This window comes from Bombina bombina, chromosome 6 (genome assembly GCF_027579735.1).
Source record: "Bombina bombina isolate aBomBom1 chromosome 6, aBomBom1.pri, whole genome shotgun sequence".
Taxonomy (NCBI): domain Eukaryota; kingdom Metazoa; phylum Chordata; class Amphibia; order Anura; family Bombinatoridae; genus Bombina; species Bombina bombina.
In genome coordinates this window covers 813,145,764-813,167,225 of record NC_069504.1, presented here as the reverse complement: position 1 = coordinate 813,167,225, position 21,462 = coordinate 813,145,764, and the positions used below count along the sequence as shown (strand labels likewise).

At 39.6% G+C, this 21,462-nt stretch overlaps 1 protein-coding gene across 2 annotated transcripts in view; it reads left to right on the top strand.

Annotated features, from left to right (window-relative positions):
* RFX1 (regulatory factor X1) overlaps positions 1-21,462 on the top strand; it is a 183,939-nt gene that overhangs the window by 61,595 nt on the left and 100,882 nt on the right. For both annotated transcript variants that reach the window (XM_053718169.1, XM_053718170.1), the window contains 2 exons: positions 7,881-7,976; positions 19,148-19,243. In XM_053718169.1, coding sequence (XP_053574144.1) covers positions 7,881-7,976; positions 19,148-19,243 — 192 coding nt within the window. The remainder of the gene's footprint in view (positions 1-7,880; positions 7,977-19,147; positions 19,244-21,462) is intronic.

Sequence of the window (21,462 nt, the reverse complement as noted above, 5' to 3'; positions counted from 1 at the left end):
ATATTATCTGAAAGTACAAACTATTCAAGTAACAACAATTTAAAAGAGAAATGTTATATACCTTTCTGAAATAACTCAAATATCCTTATGTATTTGATCCTTTTGTAGTTTGATCTCTTTGCTAAGAAGCAGAGCTAAATGTTTAGCAGAGCTAAACAGATCTCTTTAAATACCCTCAGAAAGATAGGGTGGGGTCCCTCCTAATTGCTCACCTATGCAAACAATCTAATTGTTATCTAATTGCAATACTAAAAACCAGAATACAAAAGAATGTAAATTAACTCAAACCTTTAACTATTCAATTTCTGTAGTGAAACTAATTCACAGTTCAGGTCTACCACCTTTAACTATTCAATTTCTGTAGTGAAACTAATTCACAGTTCAGGTCTACCACCTATAAAAAAAACAAAATATAAAGTTAATAGAAATACAAAATATATTATCTGAAAGTACAAACTATTCAAGTAACAACAATTTAAAAGAGAAATGTTATATACCTTTCTGAAATAACTCAAATATCCTTATGTATTTGATCCTTTTGTAGTTTGATCTCTTTGCTAAGAAGCAGAGCTAAATGTTTAGCAGAGCTAAACAGATCTCTTTAAATACCCTCAGAAAGATAGGGTGGGGTCCCTCCTAATTGCTCACCTATGCAAACAATCTAATTGTTATCTAATTGCAATACTAAAAACCAGAATACAAAAGAATGTAAATTAACTCAAACCTTTAACTATTCAATTTCTGTAGTGAAACTAATTCACAGTTCAGGTCTACCACCTTTAACTATTCAATTTCTGTAGTGAAACTAATTCACAGTTCAGGTCTACCACCTATAAAAAAAACAAAATATAAAGTTAATAGAAATACAAAATATATTATCTGAAAGTACAAACTATTCAAGTAACAACAATTTAAAAGAGAAATGTTATATACCTTTCTGAAATAACTCAAATATCCTTATGTATTTGATCCTTTTGTAGTTTGATCTCTTTGCTAAGAAGCAGAGCTAAATGTTTAGCAGAGCTAAACAGATCTCTTTAAATACCCTCAGAAAGATAGGGTGGGGTCCCTCCTAATTGCTCACCTATGCAAACAATCTAATTGTTATCTAATTGCAATACTAAAAACCAGAATACAAAAGAATGTAAATTAACTCAAACCTTTAACTATTCAATTTCTGTAGTGAAACTAATTCACAGTTCAGGTCTACCACCTTTAACTATTCAATTTCTGTAGTGAAACTAATTCACAGTTCAGGTCTACCACCTATAAAAAAAACAAAATATAAAGTTAATAGAAATACAAAATATATTATCTGAAAGTACAAACTATTCAAGTAACAACAATTTAAAAGAGAAATGTTATATACCTTTCTGAAATAACTCAAATATCCTTATGTATTTGATCCTTTTGTAGTTTTATCTCTTTGCTAAGAAGCAGAGCTAAACAGATCTCTTTAAATACCCTCAGAAAGATAGGGTGGGGTCCCTCCTAATTGCTCACCTATGCAAACAATCTAATTGTTATCTAATTGCAATACTAAAAACCAGAATACAAAAGAATGTAAATTAACTCAAACCTTTAACTATTCAATTTCTGTAGTGAAACTAATTCACAGTTCAGGTCTACCACCTATAAAAAAAACAAAATATAAAGTTAATAGAAATACAAAATATATTATCTGAAAGTACAAACTATTCAAGTAACAACAATTTAAAAGAGAAATGTTATATACCTTTCTGAAATAACTCAAATATCCTTATGTATTTGATCCTTTTGTAGTTTGATCTCTTTGCTAAGAAGCAGAGCTAAATGTTTAGCAGAGCTAAACAGATCTCTTTAAATACCCTCAGAAAGATAGGGTGGGGTCCCTCCTAATTGCTCACCTATGCAAACAATCTAATTGTTATCTAATTGCAATACTAAAAACCAGAATACAAAAGAATGTAAATTAACTCAAACCTTTAACTATTCAATTTCTGTAGTGAAACTAATTCACAGTTCAGGTCTACCACCTTTAACTATTCAATTTCTGTAGTGAAACTAATTCACAGTTCAGGTCTACCACCTATAAAAAAAACAAAATATAAAGTTAATAGAAATACAAAATATATTATCTGAAAGTACAAACTATTCAAGTAACAACAATTTAAAAGAGAAATGTTATATACCTTTCTGAAATAACTCAAATATCCTTATGTATTTGATCCTTTTGTAGTTTGATCTCTTTGCTAAGAAGCAGAGCTAAATGTTTAGCAGAGCTAAACAGATCTCTTTAAATACCCTCAGAAAGATAGGGTGGGGTCCCTCCTAATTGCTCACCTATGCAAACAATCTAATTGTTATCTAATTGCAATACTAAAAACCAGAATACAAAAGAATGTAAATTAACTCAAACCTTTAACTATTCAATTTCTGTAGTGAAACTAATTCACAGTTCAGGTCTACCACCTTTAACTATTCAATTTCTGTAGTGAAACTAATTCACAGTTCAGGTCTACCACCTATAAAAAAAACAAAATATAAAGTTAATAGAAATACAAAATATATTATCTGAAAGTACAAACTATTCAAGTAACAACAATTTAAAAGAGAAATGTTATATACCTTTCTGAAATAACTCAAATATCCTTATGTATTTGATCCTTTTGTAGTTTAACTTGATTTAAAGTGTTTTCCAAGCTTGCTAGTCTCATTGCTAGTCTGTACAAACATGTCTGACATAGAAGAAACTCCTTGTTTATTATGTTTAAAAGCCATGGTGGAACCCCCTCTTAGAATGTGTACCAAATGTACTGATTTCATTTTATGCAATAAAGATCATTTTCTGTCTTTAAAAAAATTATCACCAGAGGAATCTGACGAGGGGGAAGTTATGCCGTCTAACTTTCCCCACGTGTCAGACCCTCAAATGGCGCAAAGTACATCTAGGGCGCCCATAGCGTTTACTTTACAAGACATGGCGGCAGTCATGGATAATACACTGTCAGCGGTATTTGCCAGACTACCTGAACTTAGAGGTAAGCGAGATAGCTCTGGGGTGAGACAAAGTGCAGAGCATACTGACGCTTTAAGAACCATGTCTGATACTGCCTCACAATATGCAGAAGCTGAGGAAAGAGAGCTTCAGTCAGTGGGTGATGTTAATGACTCAGGAAAGATACCTGATTCTAATATTTCTGCATTTAAATTTAAGCTTGAACACCTCCGCGTGTTGCTTAGGGAGGTTTTAGCTGCTCTGAATGACTGTGATACCATTGCAGTGCCAGAGAAATTGTGTAGACTGGATAAATACTATGCAGTGCCGGTGTGTACTGATGTTTTTCCAAATACCTAAAAGGTTTACAGAAATTATTAATAAGGAATGGGATAGACCAGGTGTGCCGTTCTCTTCCCCTCCTATTTTTAGAAAAATGTTTCCAATAGACGCCACCACACGGGACTTATGGCAGACAGTCCCTAAGGTGGAGGGAGCAGTTTCTACTCTAGTAAAGCGTTCTACTATCCCTGTCGAGGACAGTTGTGCTTTTTTTTTTTTTTTTAGATCCAATGGATAAAAAATTAGAGGTTACCTTAAGAAAATATTTATTCAACAAGGTTTTATCCTACAGCCCCTTGCATGCATTGCCCCTGTCACTGCTGCTGCGGCGTACTGGTTTGAGTCTCTGGAAGAGGCTTTACAGGTAGCGACTCCATTGGATGACATACTTGGCAAACTTAGAGCACTTAAGCTAGCTAATTCTTTTATTCTGATGCCATTGTTCATTTGACTAAACTAACGGCTAAGAATTCTGGTTTTGCTATACAGGCGCGCAGAGCGCTATGGCTTAGATCATGGTCAGCTGACGTGACTTCAAAATCTAAGCTACTTAACATTCCCTTCAAGGGGCAGACCATATTCGGGCCTGGTTTGAAGGAGATTATTACTGATATCACTGGAGGAAAAGGTCATGCCCTTCCTCAGGACAGGTCCAAATCTAGGGCCAAACAGTCTAATTTTCGTGCTTTTCGAAACTTCAAGGCAGGTGCGGCATCAACGTCCTCTAATGCTAAACAAGAGGGAACTTTTGCTCAATCCAAGACGGTCTGGAGACCAATCCAGACCTGGAAAAAAGGTAAGCAGGCCAAAAAGCCTGCTGCTGCCTCTAAGACAGCATGAAGGAACGGCCCCCTATCCGGTAACGGATCTAGTAGGGGGCAGACTTTCACTCTTCGCCCAGGCATGGGCAAGAGATGTTCAGGATCCCTGGGCGTTGGAAATTATATCCCAGGGATATCTCCTGGACATAAAAGCTTCCCCCCCAAAAATGGAGATTTCACCTTTCAGAATTATCTGCAAACCAGATAAAGAGAGAGGCATTCTTACACTGTGTACGAGACCTCCTAGTTATGGGAGTGATCCATCCAGTTCCAAAGGAGGAACAGGGACAGGGTTTTTACTCAAATCTGTTTGTGGTTCCCAAAAAAGAGGGAACCTTCAGACCAATTTTGGATCTAAAGATCTTAAACAAATTCCTCAAAGTTCCATCATTCAAGATGGAAACTATTCGTACCATCCTACTAATGATCCAGGAGGGTCAATATATGACTACAGTGGATCTAAAGGATGCTTATCTTCACATTCCGATACACAAAGATCATCGGTTTCTCAGGTTTGCCTTTCTAGACAGGCATTACCAGTTTGTAGCTCTTCCCTTTGGATTAGCTACAGCCCCAATAATCTTTACAAAGGTTCTAGGGTCGCTTCTGGCGGTCCTAAGGCCGCGGGGCATAGAAGTAGCCCCTTATTTAGACGACATTCTGATGCAGGCGTCAAACTTCCAAATTGCCATGTCTCATACGGACGTAGTACTGGCATTTCTGAGGTCGCATGGGTGGAAAGTGAACGAGGAAAAGAGTTCTCTATCCCCACTCACAAGAGTTTCCTTTCTAGGGACTCTGATAGATTCTGTAGAAATGAAAATTTACCTGACGGAGTCCAGGTTATCAAAGGTTCTAAATTCCTGCCGGGTTCTTCATTCCATTCCGCGCCCTTCGGTGGCTCAGTGTATGGAAGTAATCGGCTTAATGGTAGCGGCAATGGACATAGTGCCGTTTGCATGCTTACATCTCAGACCGCTGCAACTATGCATGCTCAGTCAGTGGAATGGGGATTACACAGATTTGTCCCCTCAACTGAATCTGGACCAAGAGACCAGGGATTCTCTTCTCTGGTGGCTATCTTGGGTCCATCTGTTAAAAGGTATGACCTTTCGCAGGCCAGATTGGACAATTGTAACAACAGATGCCAGCCTTCTAGGTTGGGGTGCAATCTGGAATTCCCTGAAGGCTCAGGGATCGTGGACTCAGGAGGAGTCTCTCCTTTCAATAAATATTCTGGAACTAAGAGCGATATTCAATGCTCTTCAGGCTTGGCCTCAGTTAGCAACTCTGAGGTACATCAGATTTCGGTCGGACAACATCACGACTGTAGCTTACATCAACCATCAAGGGGGAACAAGAAGTTCCCTAGCGATGTTAGAAGTTTCAAAAATAATTCGCTGGGCAGAGATTCACTCTTGCCACCTATCAGCTATCCATATCCCAGGTGTAGAGAACTGGGAGGCGAATTTTCTAAGTCGTCAGACTTTTTATCCGGGAGAGTGGGAACTCCATCCGGAGGTTTTTGCACAACTGATTCATCGTTGGGGCAAACCAGAACAGGATCTCATGGCGTCTCGCCAGAACGCCAAGCTTCCATGTTACGGATCCAGGTCCAGGGATCCCAAGGCGACACTGATAGAAGCTCTAGCAGCGCCCTGGTCTTTAAACCAGACTTATGTGTTTCCACCGTTTCCTCTGCTCCCTCGACTGATTGCCAAGATCAAGCAGGAGAGAGCATCAGTGATTCTGATAGCACCTGCGTGGCCACGCAGGACCTAGTATGCAGATCTAGTGGACATGTCATCCTTTCCACCATGGTCTCTGCCTCTGAGACAGGACCTTCTACTTCAGGGTCCTTTCAACCATCCAAATCTAATTTCTCTGAGGCTGACTGCCTGGAGATTGAACGCTTGATTTTATCAAAGCGTGGCTTCTCCGAGTCAGTTATTGATACCTTAATACAGGCACGAAAGCCTGTCACCAGGAAAATTTAACATAAGATATGGCGTAAATATCTTTATTGGTGTGAATCCAAGGGTTACTCATGGAGTAAGGTCAGGATTCCCAGGATATTATCTTTTCTCCAAGAAGGTTTGGAAAAAGGATTGTCAGCTAGTTCCTTAAAGGGACAGATTTCTGCTCTGTCTATTCTTTTGCGCAAGCGTCTGGCAGATGTTCCAGACGTTCAGGCATTTTGTCAGGCTTTAGTTAGAATCAAGCCTGTGTTTAAACCTGTTGCTCCACCATGGAGCTTAAATTTGGTTCTTAAGGTTCTTCAAGGAGTTCCGTTTGAACCTCTTCATTCCATAGATATCAAACTTTTATCTTGGAAAGTTCTTTTTTTTTTGGTAGCTATTTCCTCGGCTCGTAGAGTCTCTGAGCTAACTGCCTTATAATGTGATTCTCCTTATCTGATTTTTCATACGGATAAGGTAGTCCTGCGTACCAAACCTGGGTTCTTACCTAAGGTGGTATCTAACAAGAATATCAATCAAGAGATTGTTGTTCCATCCTTGTGTCCTAATCCTTCTTCGAAGAAGGAACGTCTATTACACATTCTGGACGTGGTCCGTGCTTTAAAGTTTTACTTACAAGCTACTAAAGATTTTCATCAAACATCTGCTTTGTTTGTTGTCTACTCTGGACGGAGGAGAGGTCAAAAGGCTTCTGCAACCTCTCTTTCTTTTTGGCTAAGAAGCATAATCTGCTTAGCCTATGAGACTGCTGGACAGCAGCCTCCTGAAAGGATTACAGCTCATTCCACTAGAGCTGTGGCTTCCACTTGGGCCTTTAAAAATGAGGCTTCTGTTGAACAGATTTGCAAGGCGGAGACTTGGTCTTCGCTTCATACTTTTTCAAAATTTTACAAATTTGATACTTTTGCTTCTTCGGAGGCTATATTTGGGAGAAAGGTTTTACAGGCAGTGGTTCCTTCCGTTTAAGTACCGGCCTTGTCCCTCCCTTCATCCATGTACTTTAGCTTTGGTATTGGTATCCCACAAGTAATGGATGATCCGTGGACTGGATACACCTTACAAGAGAAAACACAATTTATGCTTACCTGATAAATTTATTTCTCTTGTGGTGTATCCAGTCCACGGCCCGCCCTGTCATTTTAAGGCACGTAATTTTTAAATTTAAACTACAGTAACCACTGCACCCTATGGTTCCTCCTTTCTCGGCTTGTTTTCGGTCGAATGACTGGCTATGACAGTTAGGGGAGGAGCTATATTACAGCTCTGCTGTGGGTGTCCTCTTGCAACTTCCTGTTGGGAATGAGAATATCCCACAAGTAATGGATGATCCGTGGACTGGATACACCACAAGAGAAATAAATTTATCAGGTAAGCATAAATTGTGTTTTTCAGTGAACACTTGTAATGGCTGGTTATTTATCAGGTGAATTTGCCCGTTTACGATAAATTAGCGCTCCACTTCTAATCTAGCCCTAAATGTGGACATCTATAGACACAAACAGCTTTTGTCTCTTTTAGCTTCCCCCATTATATAGCTAATGGGGGTAAAGAGGTGTCTAGATATAGTAGATTGCTACTGGCCACTAGTTTTTGTAAAAAGCAGCCTAGTTCTTCACCATCTATACTGCAACACATAAAGCATTAGAGTGTATCATAGACACGTTGCATTGTGTGATCCTTCCATTTTGTGCTGTGTATCTGTGCCGCTCAGGTCTTTTCCTACCCTCTAATTATTTGAATTCTGCCTCCCTCCTACCTTAGAGACTGGTGGTTCAGACAGCTTCACAGGCCACAAAACCCGCCCAGCTCTCCCTTGCCGTGCACACCGTACAGCATCCAGCTCACTCTCCCCCTGAGGTAGGTACTGTGGTAAATGGTGGGGTGGGGGGTAGCAATGTTTTAATATACCATTGATTTTTTATATTTATATGCTTTAGTAAAATCATTTTAATTTGTATTTGAGATAATGGCATGCGTACATATTTAACACCTTGACTCCCAGAAAGGCATGCAACATGTCTCTTGGGCCTCTTTGGTAGGTAGAGGGTTAATTAGTAAAAAAAATTCTCTTTAGCCTTAATTCATTGGGTAGCACAATAAAACAAGCTGGATACTTTGAAACTCATCTACTACAGATATTTTAAGTGGAAACAATGTACTAAACAATGACTGAAAATGGCTCTTAAATGGATACTAAACCCACATTTTTTCTTTCATGATTCGGATAGAGCATGTGATTTTAAGCAACTTTTTAATTTACTCCTATTATCAACTTTTCTTTGTTCTTTCTATCTTTATTTGAAAAAGCAGGAATGTAAAGCTTAGGAGCCAGGCCCATTTTAGGTTCAGCACCCTAGATAGTGCTTGCTTATTGGTGACTGCATTTAGCCAACCAATAAGCAAGCGTAACCCAGGTTCTGAACCAAAAATGGGCATCCTAAGCTTGACATTCCTGCTTTTAAAATAAAGATAGCAAGAGAACGAAGAAAAATTGATAATAGGAGTAAATTAGAAAGTTGCTTAAAATGTCATGCTCTATCTGAATCATGAAAGAAAACATTTGGATTTAGTATCCCTTTAAGAAACCTATTGCACTTACCAGTTTATTACAAAATATTAATAAAGACCTTAAACAGAAACTTCTGATTGAATCTCTCTGTTTAATGAGACATTTATGTTTTGATTTTTATTTCATATTAATTATTTAGATAGGAGTTTAAATTTCCGTAATATATTTCTATAATTAAATAGAAGGTCTGATTGTGCACATTACAATTTGAATTTGTAGCTACGGTGGTGCGGCAGTCAGGATGCTCTATGTTATGCTGTATGTTCTCATGTTCTGTGTACATGTGCGACTATGGGTAGCTGTGGGCCAAGTATACGGTACTCCTGCTGCATACATAGGTATTTTGAAGCCTCCTTTATGTTACAGAGTGACAGTGCAGCCCTGAAGGCAGGACAAACCCAGCCGCTGCAGGTGCATGGAGGGCCCCAAGAGGTGGGCAGCCATTTATCTCCTCCCACTCCTGCTGGCTGAGCCTCCATTTTGTCCCCCTCCTGCCCTACAGGCTGATACCCTTTATTGTTCACTCCCACCTGTGCCCATTCACCCGCATATATTATCCTTTCCTTAAAGGGACAGTGTACTGGTTTGTACCATTACAAAGAGATCATTTCAAATTGAATTAGTTTGTTTTTTTTAAGAAGAAGAAGAATGGATGTTCCTGTACTGATTAAATCAACATTTTATGGTGGAGGCTTTGTCTTTTGTAGCAACTTGAGCGGTGGGAGTTGACCGCCACTTAGCATTCATATAGCAGTTGCAGATGTGTGATCCCTTCTAGTGTAATGTAAACATAAAATAGAACTTCCCATGCAAAAAAGCAAACATTTTACATGATTATATGCTGCTTTTTCAGTAGATGATTTTGTACATTGTCCTTTTAAGGTTAATCCTACATATAGCATTGCTCCATCCTTTCCTTGTGTACACCCAGATAGGCTGATCACAGCTGCTTGTCTGTATTTCTTGTCTCCATATTGTCTGTGTCCTCTTAAAGGGACATAATACTCATATGCTAAATCACTTGAAACTGATGCAGTATAACTGTAAAAAGCTGACAGGAAAATATCACCTGAGCATCTCTATGTAAAAAAGGAAGATATTTTACCTCACAATTTCCTCAGCTCAGCAGAGTAAGTTCTGTGTAAAAAGTTATAATTCACCTGCTCCCAGCTGCAGGTAAAAATAAAAATAAAAATGAAGAAATGAACAGCAGCCAATCAGCATCAGCAGTGCTGAGGTCATGAACTCTTACTGTGATCTCATGAGATTTGACTTAACTCTCATGAGATTTCATAGTAAGCTTCCTTTACCTGATAGGTGAAATAATATGAGAGTTCACGAGGCTCATCCCCTAAGCTGTCCTAGGACAGACATACTAAAATGCTGCTTAGAAATCCTTTACAATGGGAGGTGGCTACTGAGGAACTTTTGAGGTAAAATATCTTTCTTTCTTCTGTTAAGTGTGATCAGTCCACGGGTCATCATTACTTGTGGGATATTAACTGCTCCCCTACAGGAAGTGCAAGAGGATTCACCCAGCAGAGTTGCTATATAGCTCCTCCCCTCTACGTCACCTCCAGTCATTCTCTTGCACCCAACGACTAGATAGGATGTGTGAGAGGACTATGGTGATATATTTAGTTTTTATATCTTCAATCAAAAGTTTGTTATTTTATAATAGCACCGGAGTGTGTTATTCCTTCTCTGGTAGAATTTGAAGAAGAATCTACCTGAGTTTTTCTATGATTTTAGCCGGAGTAGTTAAGATCATATTGCTGTTTCTCGGCCATCTGAGGAGTGAGGTAAACTTCAGATCAGGGGACAGCAGGCAGATTAATCTGCAAAGAGGTATGTAGCAGTTTATTATTTTCTGACATGGAATTGATGAGAAAATCCTGCCATACCGTTATAATGTAAACTCAGCCTTGAATGCAGTAGATGTAGCTGATATCAGGCTGTCATGTATGTATATTTTACACTTCAGTTTTCTGGGAAATGGTACTTCTCTGGCTTTTAAACTGTATACATAGACTTAACCTATTTTGCAGGGACTTGCAATAGGTTTTAAATGACAATTAATTATTGAGGTAAAATGTTTTTTTGCTGGCATGTAAAAACGTTTTTTTCTCTGAGGTACTGGGTGAAAAAATGTTTTGGGCACTTTTTTTCCACTTGGCAATAGTTTTGATTTAAATTAGAGCAGTTCACTGATCCCTCTCACTGTTATGTGTGTGGGGGAGGGGCCATTTTGGTGCTTTCACTATGCATCAGAAAAACTCAGTCAGAGGTTCATTTTCTTCCTGCATGATCCGGTTCATCTCTACAGAGTTCAGGGATCTCAAGAGTCTTTTTTGAGGGAAGTAATCATACAGCAGAGCTGTGCTGATTGTATTGACTGTGATATAAAAAACGTTTATTTGTGTATTTTTTTTTTCTGCTGCCTGGGTTAGTTATCATTTGCTGAGGGGAACAATCCTTTGCTAAAACTGTATATTCTGACAAAGATTGATGCTATAACTTAATTATTTTATCTGTTATAATATTTTTCTGTGCTTCTTAAAGGCACAGTTCGTTTTCATATTATTTGTAAATTACTTTGAAAAGTATTTCCAAGTTGCTGTTTATTTGCTAGTGTGTTAAACATGTCTGATTCAGAGGAAGATATCTGTGCTATATGTGTTAATGCCAAAGTGGAGCCCAATAGAAATTTATGTACTAAATGTATTGATGCTACTTTAAAAAATAGTCAATCTGTACAAATTGAACATATTTCACCAAACAACGATTGGAGAGTTATGCCGACTAACTCGCCTCACGTGTCAGTACCTGCATCTCCCGCTCAGGAGGTGCGTGATATTGTAGCGCCGAGTGCATCTGGGCGGCCATTACAAATCACATTACAAGATATGGCTACTGTTATGACTGAAGTTTTGGCTAAACTACCAGAACTAAGAGGTAAACGTGATCACTCTGGGATGAGAACAGAGTGCGCTGATAATGCAAGGGCCATGTCTGATACTGCGTCACAGTTTGCAGAACATGAAGACGGAGAGCTTCATTCTGTGGGTGACGGTTCTGATCCAAATAAACTGGACTCAGACATTTCAAATTTTAAATTTAAGCTTGAGAACCTCCGTGTGTTACTAGGGGAGGTATTAGCGGCTCTGAATGATTGTAACACAGTTGCAATCCCAGAAAAAATGTGTAGGTTGGATAAATATTTTGCGGTACCGACGAGTACTGACGTTTTTCCTATACCTAAGAGACTTACTGACATTGTTACTAAGGAGTGGGATAGACCCGGTGTGCCTTTCTCACCCCCTCCTATATTCAGAAAAATGTTTCCAATAGACGCCGCCACACGGGACTTATGGCAAATGGTCCCTAAGGTGGAGGGAGCAGTTTCTACTTTAGCTAAGCGTACCACTATCCCAGTGGAGGATAGCTGTGCTTTTTCAGATCCAATGGATAAAAAAATTAGAGGGTTACCTTAAGAAAATGTTTGTTCCACAAGGGTTTATATTGCAACCTCTTGCATGTATTGCGCCTGTCACGGCTGCAGCAGCATTTTGGTTTGAGTCTCTGGAAGAGACACTTCAATCATCCACACTAGATGACATCACACACAAACTTAAATTCCTTAAGTTAGCTAATTCATTTATTTCAGATGCCGTAGTACATTTAACTAAACTTGCGGCTAAAAATTCAGGATTCGCCATTCAGGCACGCAGAGCTCTGTGGCTAAAATCCTGGTCAGCTGATGTTACGTCTAAATCTAAATTGCTTAATATTCCTTTCAAAGGGCAGACCTTATTCGGGCCCGGCTTGAAAGAGATTATTGATGACATTACAGGAGGTAAAGGTCATGCCCTGCCTCAGGACAAGGCCAAAGCCAAGGCTAGACAGTCCAATTTTCGTTCCTTTCGTAATTTCAAAGCAGGAGCAGCATCAACTTCCTCTGCACCAAAACAGGAAGGAGCTGTTGCTCGCTACAGACAAGGCTGGAAACCTAACCAGTCCTGGAACAGGGGCAAACAGGCCAGAAAACCTGCTGCTGCCCCTAAGACAGCATGAATTGAGGGCCCCCGATCCGGGACCGGATCTAGTGGGGGGCAGACTTTCCCTCTTCGCCCAGGCTTGGGCAAGAGATGTTCAGGATCCCTGGGCGTTAGAGATCATATCTCAGGGATACCTTCTGGACTTCAAATCCTCTCCCCCAAGAGGGAGATTTCATCTGTCAAGGTTGTCAACAAACCTAACAAAGAAGGAAGCGTTTCTATCTTTTATTAATGGGAGTGATCCATCCAGTTCCGCGGTTGGAACAAGGACAAGGGTTTTACTCAAATCTGTTTGTAGTTCCCAAAAAAGAGGGAACCTTCAGGCCAATCTTGGATTTAAAGATCCTAAACAAATTCCTAAGAGTTCCATCGTTCAAGATGGAAACTATTCGAACAATTTTGCCCATGATCCAAGAGGGTCAGTACTTGACCACAGTGGATTTAAAGGATGCTTACCTTCACATACCGATTCACAGAAGTCATTACCGGTATCTAAGGTTTGCCTTTTTAGACAGGCATTACCAGTTTGTAGCTCTTCCATTCGGACTGGCTACGGCTCCAAGAATCTTCACAAAGGTTCTGGGCACTCTTCTGGCGGTACTAAGACCGCGAGGAATTTCAGTAGCTCCGTACTTAGACGACATACTGATACAAGCTTCAAGCTTTCAAACTGCCAAATCTCATACAGAGATAGTACTGGCATTTCTAAGGTCGCATGGATGGAAAGTGAACGAAGAGAAAAGTTCTCTCTTTCCACTCACAAGAGTTCCCTTCCTGGGGACTCTGATAGATTCTGTAGAAATGAAGATTTACCTGACAGAGGACAGGTTAACAAAACTTCAAAGTGCATGCCGTGTCCTTCATTCCATTCAAGAGACCAGAAATTCTCTTCTATGGTGGCTTTATCGGCCACATCTGTCCAGGGGAATGCCATTCAGCAGGCCAGACTGGTCAATTGTAACAACAGACGCCAGCCTACTAGGTTGGGGCGCTGTCTGGAATTCTCTGAAGGCTCAGGGACTATGGAATCAGGAGGAGAGTCTTCTTCCAATAAACATTCTGGAATTGAGAGCAGTCCTCAATGCTCTTCTGGCTTGGCCCCAGTTAGCAACTCGGGGGTTCATCAGGTTCCAGTCGGACAACATCACGACTGTAGCTTATATCAACCATCAGGGAGGGACAAGAAGCTCCCTAGCAATGATGGAAGTATCGAAGATAATTCGCTGGGCAGAGTCTCACTCTTGCCACCTGTCTGCAATCCACATCCCGGGAGTGGAGAACTGGGAGGCGGATTTCTTAAGTCGTCAGACTTTTCATCCGGGGGAGTGGGAACTTCATCCAGAGGTCTTTGCCCAAATACTTCGACGTTGGGGCAAACCAGAGATAGATCTCATGGCGTCTCGACAGAACGCCAAGCTTCCGCGCTACGGGTCCAGATCCAGGGATCCGGGAGCGGTCCTGATAGATGCCTTGACAGCACCATGGACCTTCAGGATGGCTCATGTGTTTCCACCTTTCCCGATGCTTCCTCGATTGATTGCCAGAATCAAACAGGAGAAAGCATCAGTGATTCTAATAGCGCCTGCATGGCCACGCAGGACTTGGTATACAGATCTGGTGGACATGTCATTCTGTCCACCTTGGTCGTTACCTCTGAAACAGGACCTTCTGATTCAGGGTCCTTTCAAACATCAAAATCTAACTTCTCTGAAGCTGACTGCTTGGAAATTGAACGCTTGATCTTATCAAGGCGTGGTTTTTCTGAGTCAGTTATTGATACCTTAATACAGGCTAGGAAGCCTGTTACCAGAAAGATTTACCATAAAATATGGCGTAAATACCTATATTGGTGCGAATCCAAAGGTTACTCTTGGAGTAAGGTTAGGATTCCTAGGATATTGTCTTTTCTACAAGAAGGTTTAGAAAAGGGGTTATCCGCTAGTTCCTTAAAGGGACAGATCTCAGCTCTGTCCATTCTGTTACACAAGCGTCTGTCAGAAGTTCCAGACGTTCAGGCTTTTTGTCAGGCTTTGGCCAGGATTAAACCTGTGTTTAAAGCTGTGGCTCCACCATGGAGTTTAAACCTTGTTCTTAACGTTTTACAGGGTGTTCCGTTTGAACCCCTTCATTCCATTGATATAAAGTTGTTATCTTGGAAAGTTCTATTTTTAATGGCTATTTCCTCGGCTCGAAGAGTCTCTGAGTTATCAGCCTTACATTGTGATTCTCCTTATTTGATTTTTCACTCGGATAAGGTAGTTCTGCGTACTAAGCCTGGGTTCTTACCTAAGGTAGTCACTAACAGGAATATCAATCAGGAGATTGTTGTTCCATCCTTGTGCCCAAATCCTTCTTCGAGGAAGGAACGTCTTTTGCACAATCTGGATGTAGTTCGTGCCCTTAAATTTTATTTACAGGCAACTAAAGATTTTCGACAAACGTCTTCCCTGTTTGTCGTTTACTCTGGTCAGAGGAGAGGTCAAAAAGCTTCTGCTACCTCTCTCTCTTTTTGGCTTCGTAGCATAATTCGTTTAGCTTATGAGACTGCTGGACAGCAGCCTCCTGAAAGAATTACAGCTCATTCCACTAGAGCTGTGGCTTCCACTTGGGCCTTTAAGAATGAGGCCTCTGTTGAACAGATTTGCAAGGCTGCAACTTGGTCTTCGCTTCATACTTTTTCCAAATTTTACAAATTTGACACTTTTGCTTCCTCGGAGGCTATTTTTGGGAGAAAGGTTCTTCAGGCAGTGGTTCCTTCTGTATAAAGAGCCTGCCTATCCCTCCCGTCATCCGTGTACTTTTGCTTTGGTATTGGTATCCCACAAGTAATGATGACCCGTGGACTGATCACACTTAACAGAAGAAAACAAAATTTATGCTTACCTGATAAATTCCTTTCTTCTGTAGTGTGATCAGTCCACGGCCCGCCCTGTTTTTTAAGGCAGGTAAATATTTTTTAAATTATACTCCAGTCACCACTACACCCTTGGCTTCTCCTTTCTCGTTGGTCCTTGGTCGAATGACTGGAGGTGACGTAGAGGGGAGGAGCTATATAGCAACTCTGCTGGGTGAATCCTCTTGCACTTCCTGTAGGGGAGCAGTTAATATCCCACAAGTAATGATGACCCGTGGACTGATCACACTACAGAAGAAAGGAATTTATCAGGTAAGCATAAATTTTGTTTTTTTACATAGAGATGTTCAGGAGATATTTTCTAGTCAGCTTTTTACAGCTATGCTGCATCACTTTCAAGTGTTTAAACATTTGGGTATTATGGCCCTTTAACCATATCTGCTTGTTCTCCTTCAAATGTCTGTATGTTTCCATATATTTTCCTCTGTGCTTTGTATCTGCTTTTTAATAGATAATATTTTTTTCTCTTAGCATTTGCAGTGATTTGACTGGAAGGATCTCAACTCATTTATCTTTCCTGAGAATATACATCCCCCTACACATGCCTCTCTTAGACACACTAAAGTCTTCTGCTCTTGCTCATCTCTCCTCGCTAGAGAAGTGCATTCGTTTTGTTACAAATGCGAAATCTTAACGAAAATACAGATCATTTGTTTTATTTTAGAAAATGCACTAACTCATTTAAAGTATAACAAACCTATACTAATGAAATTTGTTAGTATACATTTGTTACCATTTAAATGAGCTTTTTAAAGGTTAATACTTACCTATAGCACGCTGGGGAGTCGCACTAATCCTGAGCCGTATCTGGAGAACCCAGGAAGAAGGTCCTTTAGTGCAAGCTCTGGTATCCGCGGCACTAAGCCTCCTATTAGCCCGGCCCTGGACTCTGTGAAGAAGTGTGTCCTCAGTGCGCTATAGGTAAGTATTAGTGCTACAGGTGACACTGTGCTACCTGTCATAGTAACATTTACATTTGTTTTAATGAAAATAAATTAAGTATTTGTTTAGTTTAAAACTAGACGAATACAGAATAGTGCAGTAAACAAATATTCTGAAAAACACATTTTTCTGAATATTAGTTATGAATGATTAGTCCAAAATCAATTCTTCCCTGCTACACAAGTCTACTCCTAACTTGTTACCTTTTCTTTGTCCTCCTTTTTCCATTCCCAATGAACTATCAGTTCTCTCCATGCATTTTGTCTCCTCCTCTCATAACACTAATGTCACTGCCTTCCACATTTTTTGCTTTTCAGAGTTTTCTCATCTGAATACCTGACTCATAATCTCCTTATCAATTCCTCTCTTAAACTGCCAGCCTACATTATTCACCTGACCACATGAAGCACGGTGTGCTCAACACCGTGCAATGCGCTGTCTTGGAAACTCCCAATGCTTTCATTGCTAACCTTTCTGAATAATATCCTGCTTCTGACCTCATCTTAAGTATGTTCTGCCATCTTCTGTATTCCCCTGTTTTTACATTCACCACTAATGGGACATGAAACTCCTAATGTTCCTTTATGATTCAGATAGAACTTACAATTTTAAACAACTTTCTAATTTACTCCTACTCTTCATTCTCTTGCTTTCTTTATTTGAAAAAGAAGGCATCTAAGCTATTTTTTGGTTCAGAACCATGGAAAGCACTTGTTTATTGGTAGGTGAATTTACCCACCAATCAGCAAGAACAACACAGTGTGTTCACCAAAAATGGGTCGGCATCTAAACTTACATTCTTGCATTTCAAATAAAGATACCAAGAGAATGAAAAGAATGTGATAATAGGAGTAAATTAGAAAGTTGCTTAAAATTGCATGCTCTATCTGAATCACAATAGAAAAAAATGGGTTCAGTGTCCCTTTAATGCTTCTCAGTCAACACTTCTCTTTAATTTCCTAAAACACTTTGTTATAGCACTTCCCATTGTGGTCCTATATAACCTTTCTTGCTCTAACCTTCCAAGACAATCTGATACTCTCACTTTGACATCTTAATTCCCCTCTGTTATTCTTCAATTTTCTCTTCTCTTTCACCTCTCAATTGTATTCCTTCCCACTCCCTTTGTTTTCCAACCAGAACCCTCCACCTATCCTTGTTTCCCAGCCAAATCCCTCACCCTACTTTTGTTTCCCAACTAGACCACTCCCTCTCAAACCACCAGCCTTTTTTTCTCCTCTGTTCAGCTACAACTGACCTCTCAACATATTTATCTGTGTTCAGTTCTGGCCTACACTCTGCTCTTTCTCCTTAAAACGTCTTTCTATCGCCACTCCACACTCATATCATTCCACACTTCTATCTTAACAAGTTTGCTCGTTGAGCCCACATTCTATTTATTTCTCCTCCATTATCTGGAATTCCCACCATCTCATCTCTCTAAGGGCCTGATCTTCAAAGCCTCGCCAGCATGGAGACAAATCAAGCAAAATCGTTGGTATTTTTTTTAAACAACACTACATGGCAACATAAAAATGTCTCAAGTTAAAATTTGTGTTTCTAATATTTTTTTAAGGGCCTCGCCATACCAACGAGACTTCTTAGAATATCTCGCTTGAGTAGCAAGGTTTTGAATATCAGACCCTAAGTCTCTCCCTGGTGTTTTCACCTCCCTATTTATGACTTTGATATCCCATCTTCACCCTGTACCTTTCCAACAGATCATTCCCAAGCCTGGAGTCTCTCACTTCGGCCACATTGTGTTTTTTATTCTTCTTTTACTGAGCGAAAGGCCAACAACTAACTCCTCCTTTCTAAAAGCCCCAAACACGTGACTAGATGCTCCATGTGCATTACTCTTTCACTTTACCAATAAACCTTGAGAAATCCTGCTAGCTTTACATCATCATATTAATTCAACTCCTATTCAATGTCCTCCTTCTACAGTTTGATTAAAGGGCCATGATACTCAAATGTTGAAACACTTAAAAGTGATGCAGAATAGCTTTAAAAATCTGACTAGAAAATATCACCTTAACATCTCTATGTAAAAAAGAAAGATATTTTACCTCAAAATGTCCTAAGTATTAACACCCCATTGTAAAGGACTGTCAGCAGCAAATCTGTATGTCTGTGCCGGGACAGGCAAGGGAGTGAGCCTCATGTACACTCATATTATTTCCATATTCAGTTTAAGAAAGTTTACTATGAAATCTCATGAGATCACAGTAAAAGAGTTCATGACCTCAGCACTGTTGATGCTGATTGGCTGCAGTTCATTTCTTCATTTTTTTTTTACCTGCAGCTGGACAGCAGCTGAAGTATAACTTTTTACACAGGACTTACTCTGGTGAGCTGAGGAAATTGTGAGGTAAAATATCTTCCTTTTCTACATAGAGATTCTCAGGTGATATTTTCCTGTCAGCTTTTTACAGCTATACTGCATCAGTTTCAAGTGATCGAGCATATGAGTAGTATGTCCCTTTAACTGCTGATTTTATTGATGTTCATCATTTACTTTCAACTCTCTTCATTCTTTCCTCAGCGCTCAGTTGTTCAGGCAACTCCCCAAGCTCAGAAATCGTCTCCTGTACATCAGCTGAACATCCAGGGACTTCAACACACCCAAGGAACATCAGAGGTACTGCCAGTAGCTTAAAGGGGGTGGGTTCTTTTTTGAGGTTGAAGTACATAATGTGAAGAACAAAGGGGTCTGTACAGGAGAGAATGAGATAGATGGGGAGGAAAGCTGATTGCTCAAACAGATTATATTATAGTTGTAGTAAACATTCTTGTCTTATCCAATTTAGTGGCACACTGTGTATCCTATTTAATAGAAGAGTAATTTGTTTCCACCTAATTTCTTTCTTTATAAATGGTTAAGGTTCTGTGATTAGGCTTAATTTTCATTATCCTTAATAAATTAATAATAATAAATAAAAGTGCAAAATTTAGCCTTTTCCTAAAGGGACAGTCAACTCAAAAATGTTTATTGTTTAAATAGATAGATAATCCCTTTATTACCCATTCTAAGCATCTTCTGACATCCCCCTGATCACATGACTTTTTATTTATTATCTATTGACTTGCATTTTATCCAATCCAATTAGTGCAGTGTCTGCCACAAATCACGGGCGTGAGCACAATGTTATCTATATGGCTCACATCAACTAGCACTCCCCTGTTGTGAAAAACTAATAAAAAAGCATGTGATTTGGGGGCCGTCTTTAGTGGCTTAGAAACAGACCGAAATTTAGAGGTTTAAAGATTATAAAGTATTTTTAATATAACCATGTTGGTTGAGCAAAGCTGGGAAATGGGTAGTAAAGGCATTATCTATCTTTTTAAACAATAACAATTTTTGTGTTGACTGTCTCTTTAAGCACCATGATTGGCGCCAGGTGCACATGCATAGTACAGATGTCTGCAAACAGGGTTGTTGATTGACAAGTAAGTTCTGTTTGGTGTGCACAGAGCATACTGACTAATCCGTGCCAGTGCATGAGTGCTCATTACATGGATTTAAAGGGACATTTATACTATTTACCATGCTATTGATTTCCCTTCTTTACCTGTTCTGTGTGCCGCCATCTTGTAGCTCACGTATTGTTGCATCATGTGATCGAAGCAGTGCACTTTCACAAATTAGTGAGGCTTCTGGCTTTTTTATAGCTGTACCTTCCACTACAGTTTAGCTCACATAATATAGAGCAGAAGTGTTACATTTGCAGTTTTTTTGCACAGTTTAAAGTTATATAACAAATATAAGGTTGCAGAGCTTCAATAACTAATACTTGTAAGGGGTTAAAACAAGAGACTGACGTTTAATACAGCTGCAGGTACAGGAGGGAAAACAATGTCCCTTTAATATTAAAAAGGCTAATGCAGGTTCTTCACTATTGATTTCCATGCCCCTTTAATTAGAATGGGATCTTATTCACAATATTCAGTTTCTCAATGTCAAACGTTCTGCTTGTATATCCATTTTGATTCCTTTCTATAGAACTTTTTCTTTTTTTAAATAAATGGGAACTCTTTCTGCAATGCTGGGTGATGTTTTTCACTAGCCCAGAACAGAAGTGCCCATACTTTTGTGAATTGGTATAATTTGTTTTCAAAAACTGATCAGTTTGAGCATCTTGTTTGTGTAATGCAAAGACAAAAGTTATAACACACCTGTAACAAATCAGAACTCTGTGAGGTTTCATGAAAATTGTTTTTTAACTTGTTCATATTGTATGATGTGCTCATATACAGCCATATTTACGTGTCTACTGACAGTGAGCCTTTTAAACAGTGAAGAAGAAAATCCCACTGGGGCAGTGTTTTTCAATTCCAGTTCTCTGGGCACACTAACAGGACATATTTTCATGATAACTGAACTAATGTACAGGTGAAATAATCAGCTGGGTGACATTATGAAAAAGCTGGTTGGGACAGTGTAATATTATGCAATACTGATGTGATATTTATAAATGTTACTTAACCCCTTCGCCACGCATGACAACCAAGTGTCATTATCTTGGGGGGGGGGGGCAGAGCAAATTATAGCCCCTCTGCACTTACCCTCAAATCCATGGTTGTCCTGGCACTGCCTGGGTGAATTGCACTTACCCTCAAATCCATGGTTGTCCTGGCACTGCCTGGGTGAATCACCAAGTCATGAAACCCCTAAGTACTAGAGACAACCAAAAAGCAACTATTTGGAAGGAAATTGCCTTCTCTTTCCACTATTGGGTTAAATTTCAAAGCACACGCACATAAAAACTAAAACTAAAAAAACCACACACTTTCCCAAACTGTTTACAGTCTTGGGGTCTCTAAGCACTTAAAACAGGGGGTCATGGGGGTCTCTCTAGG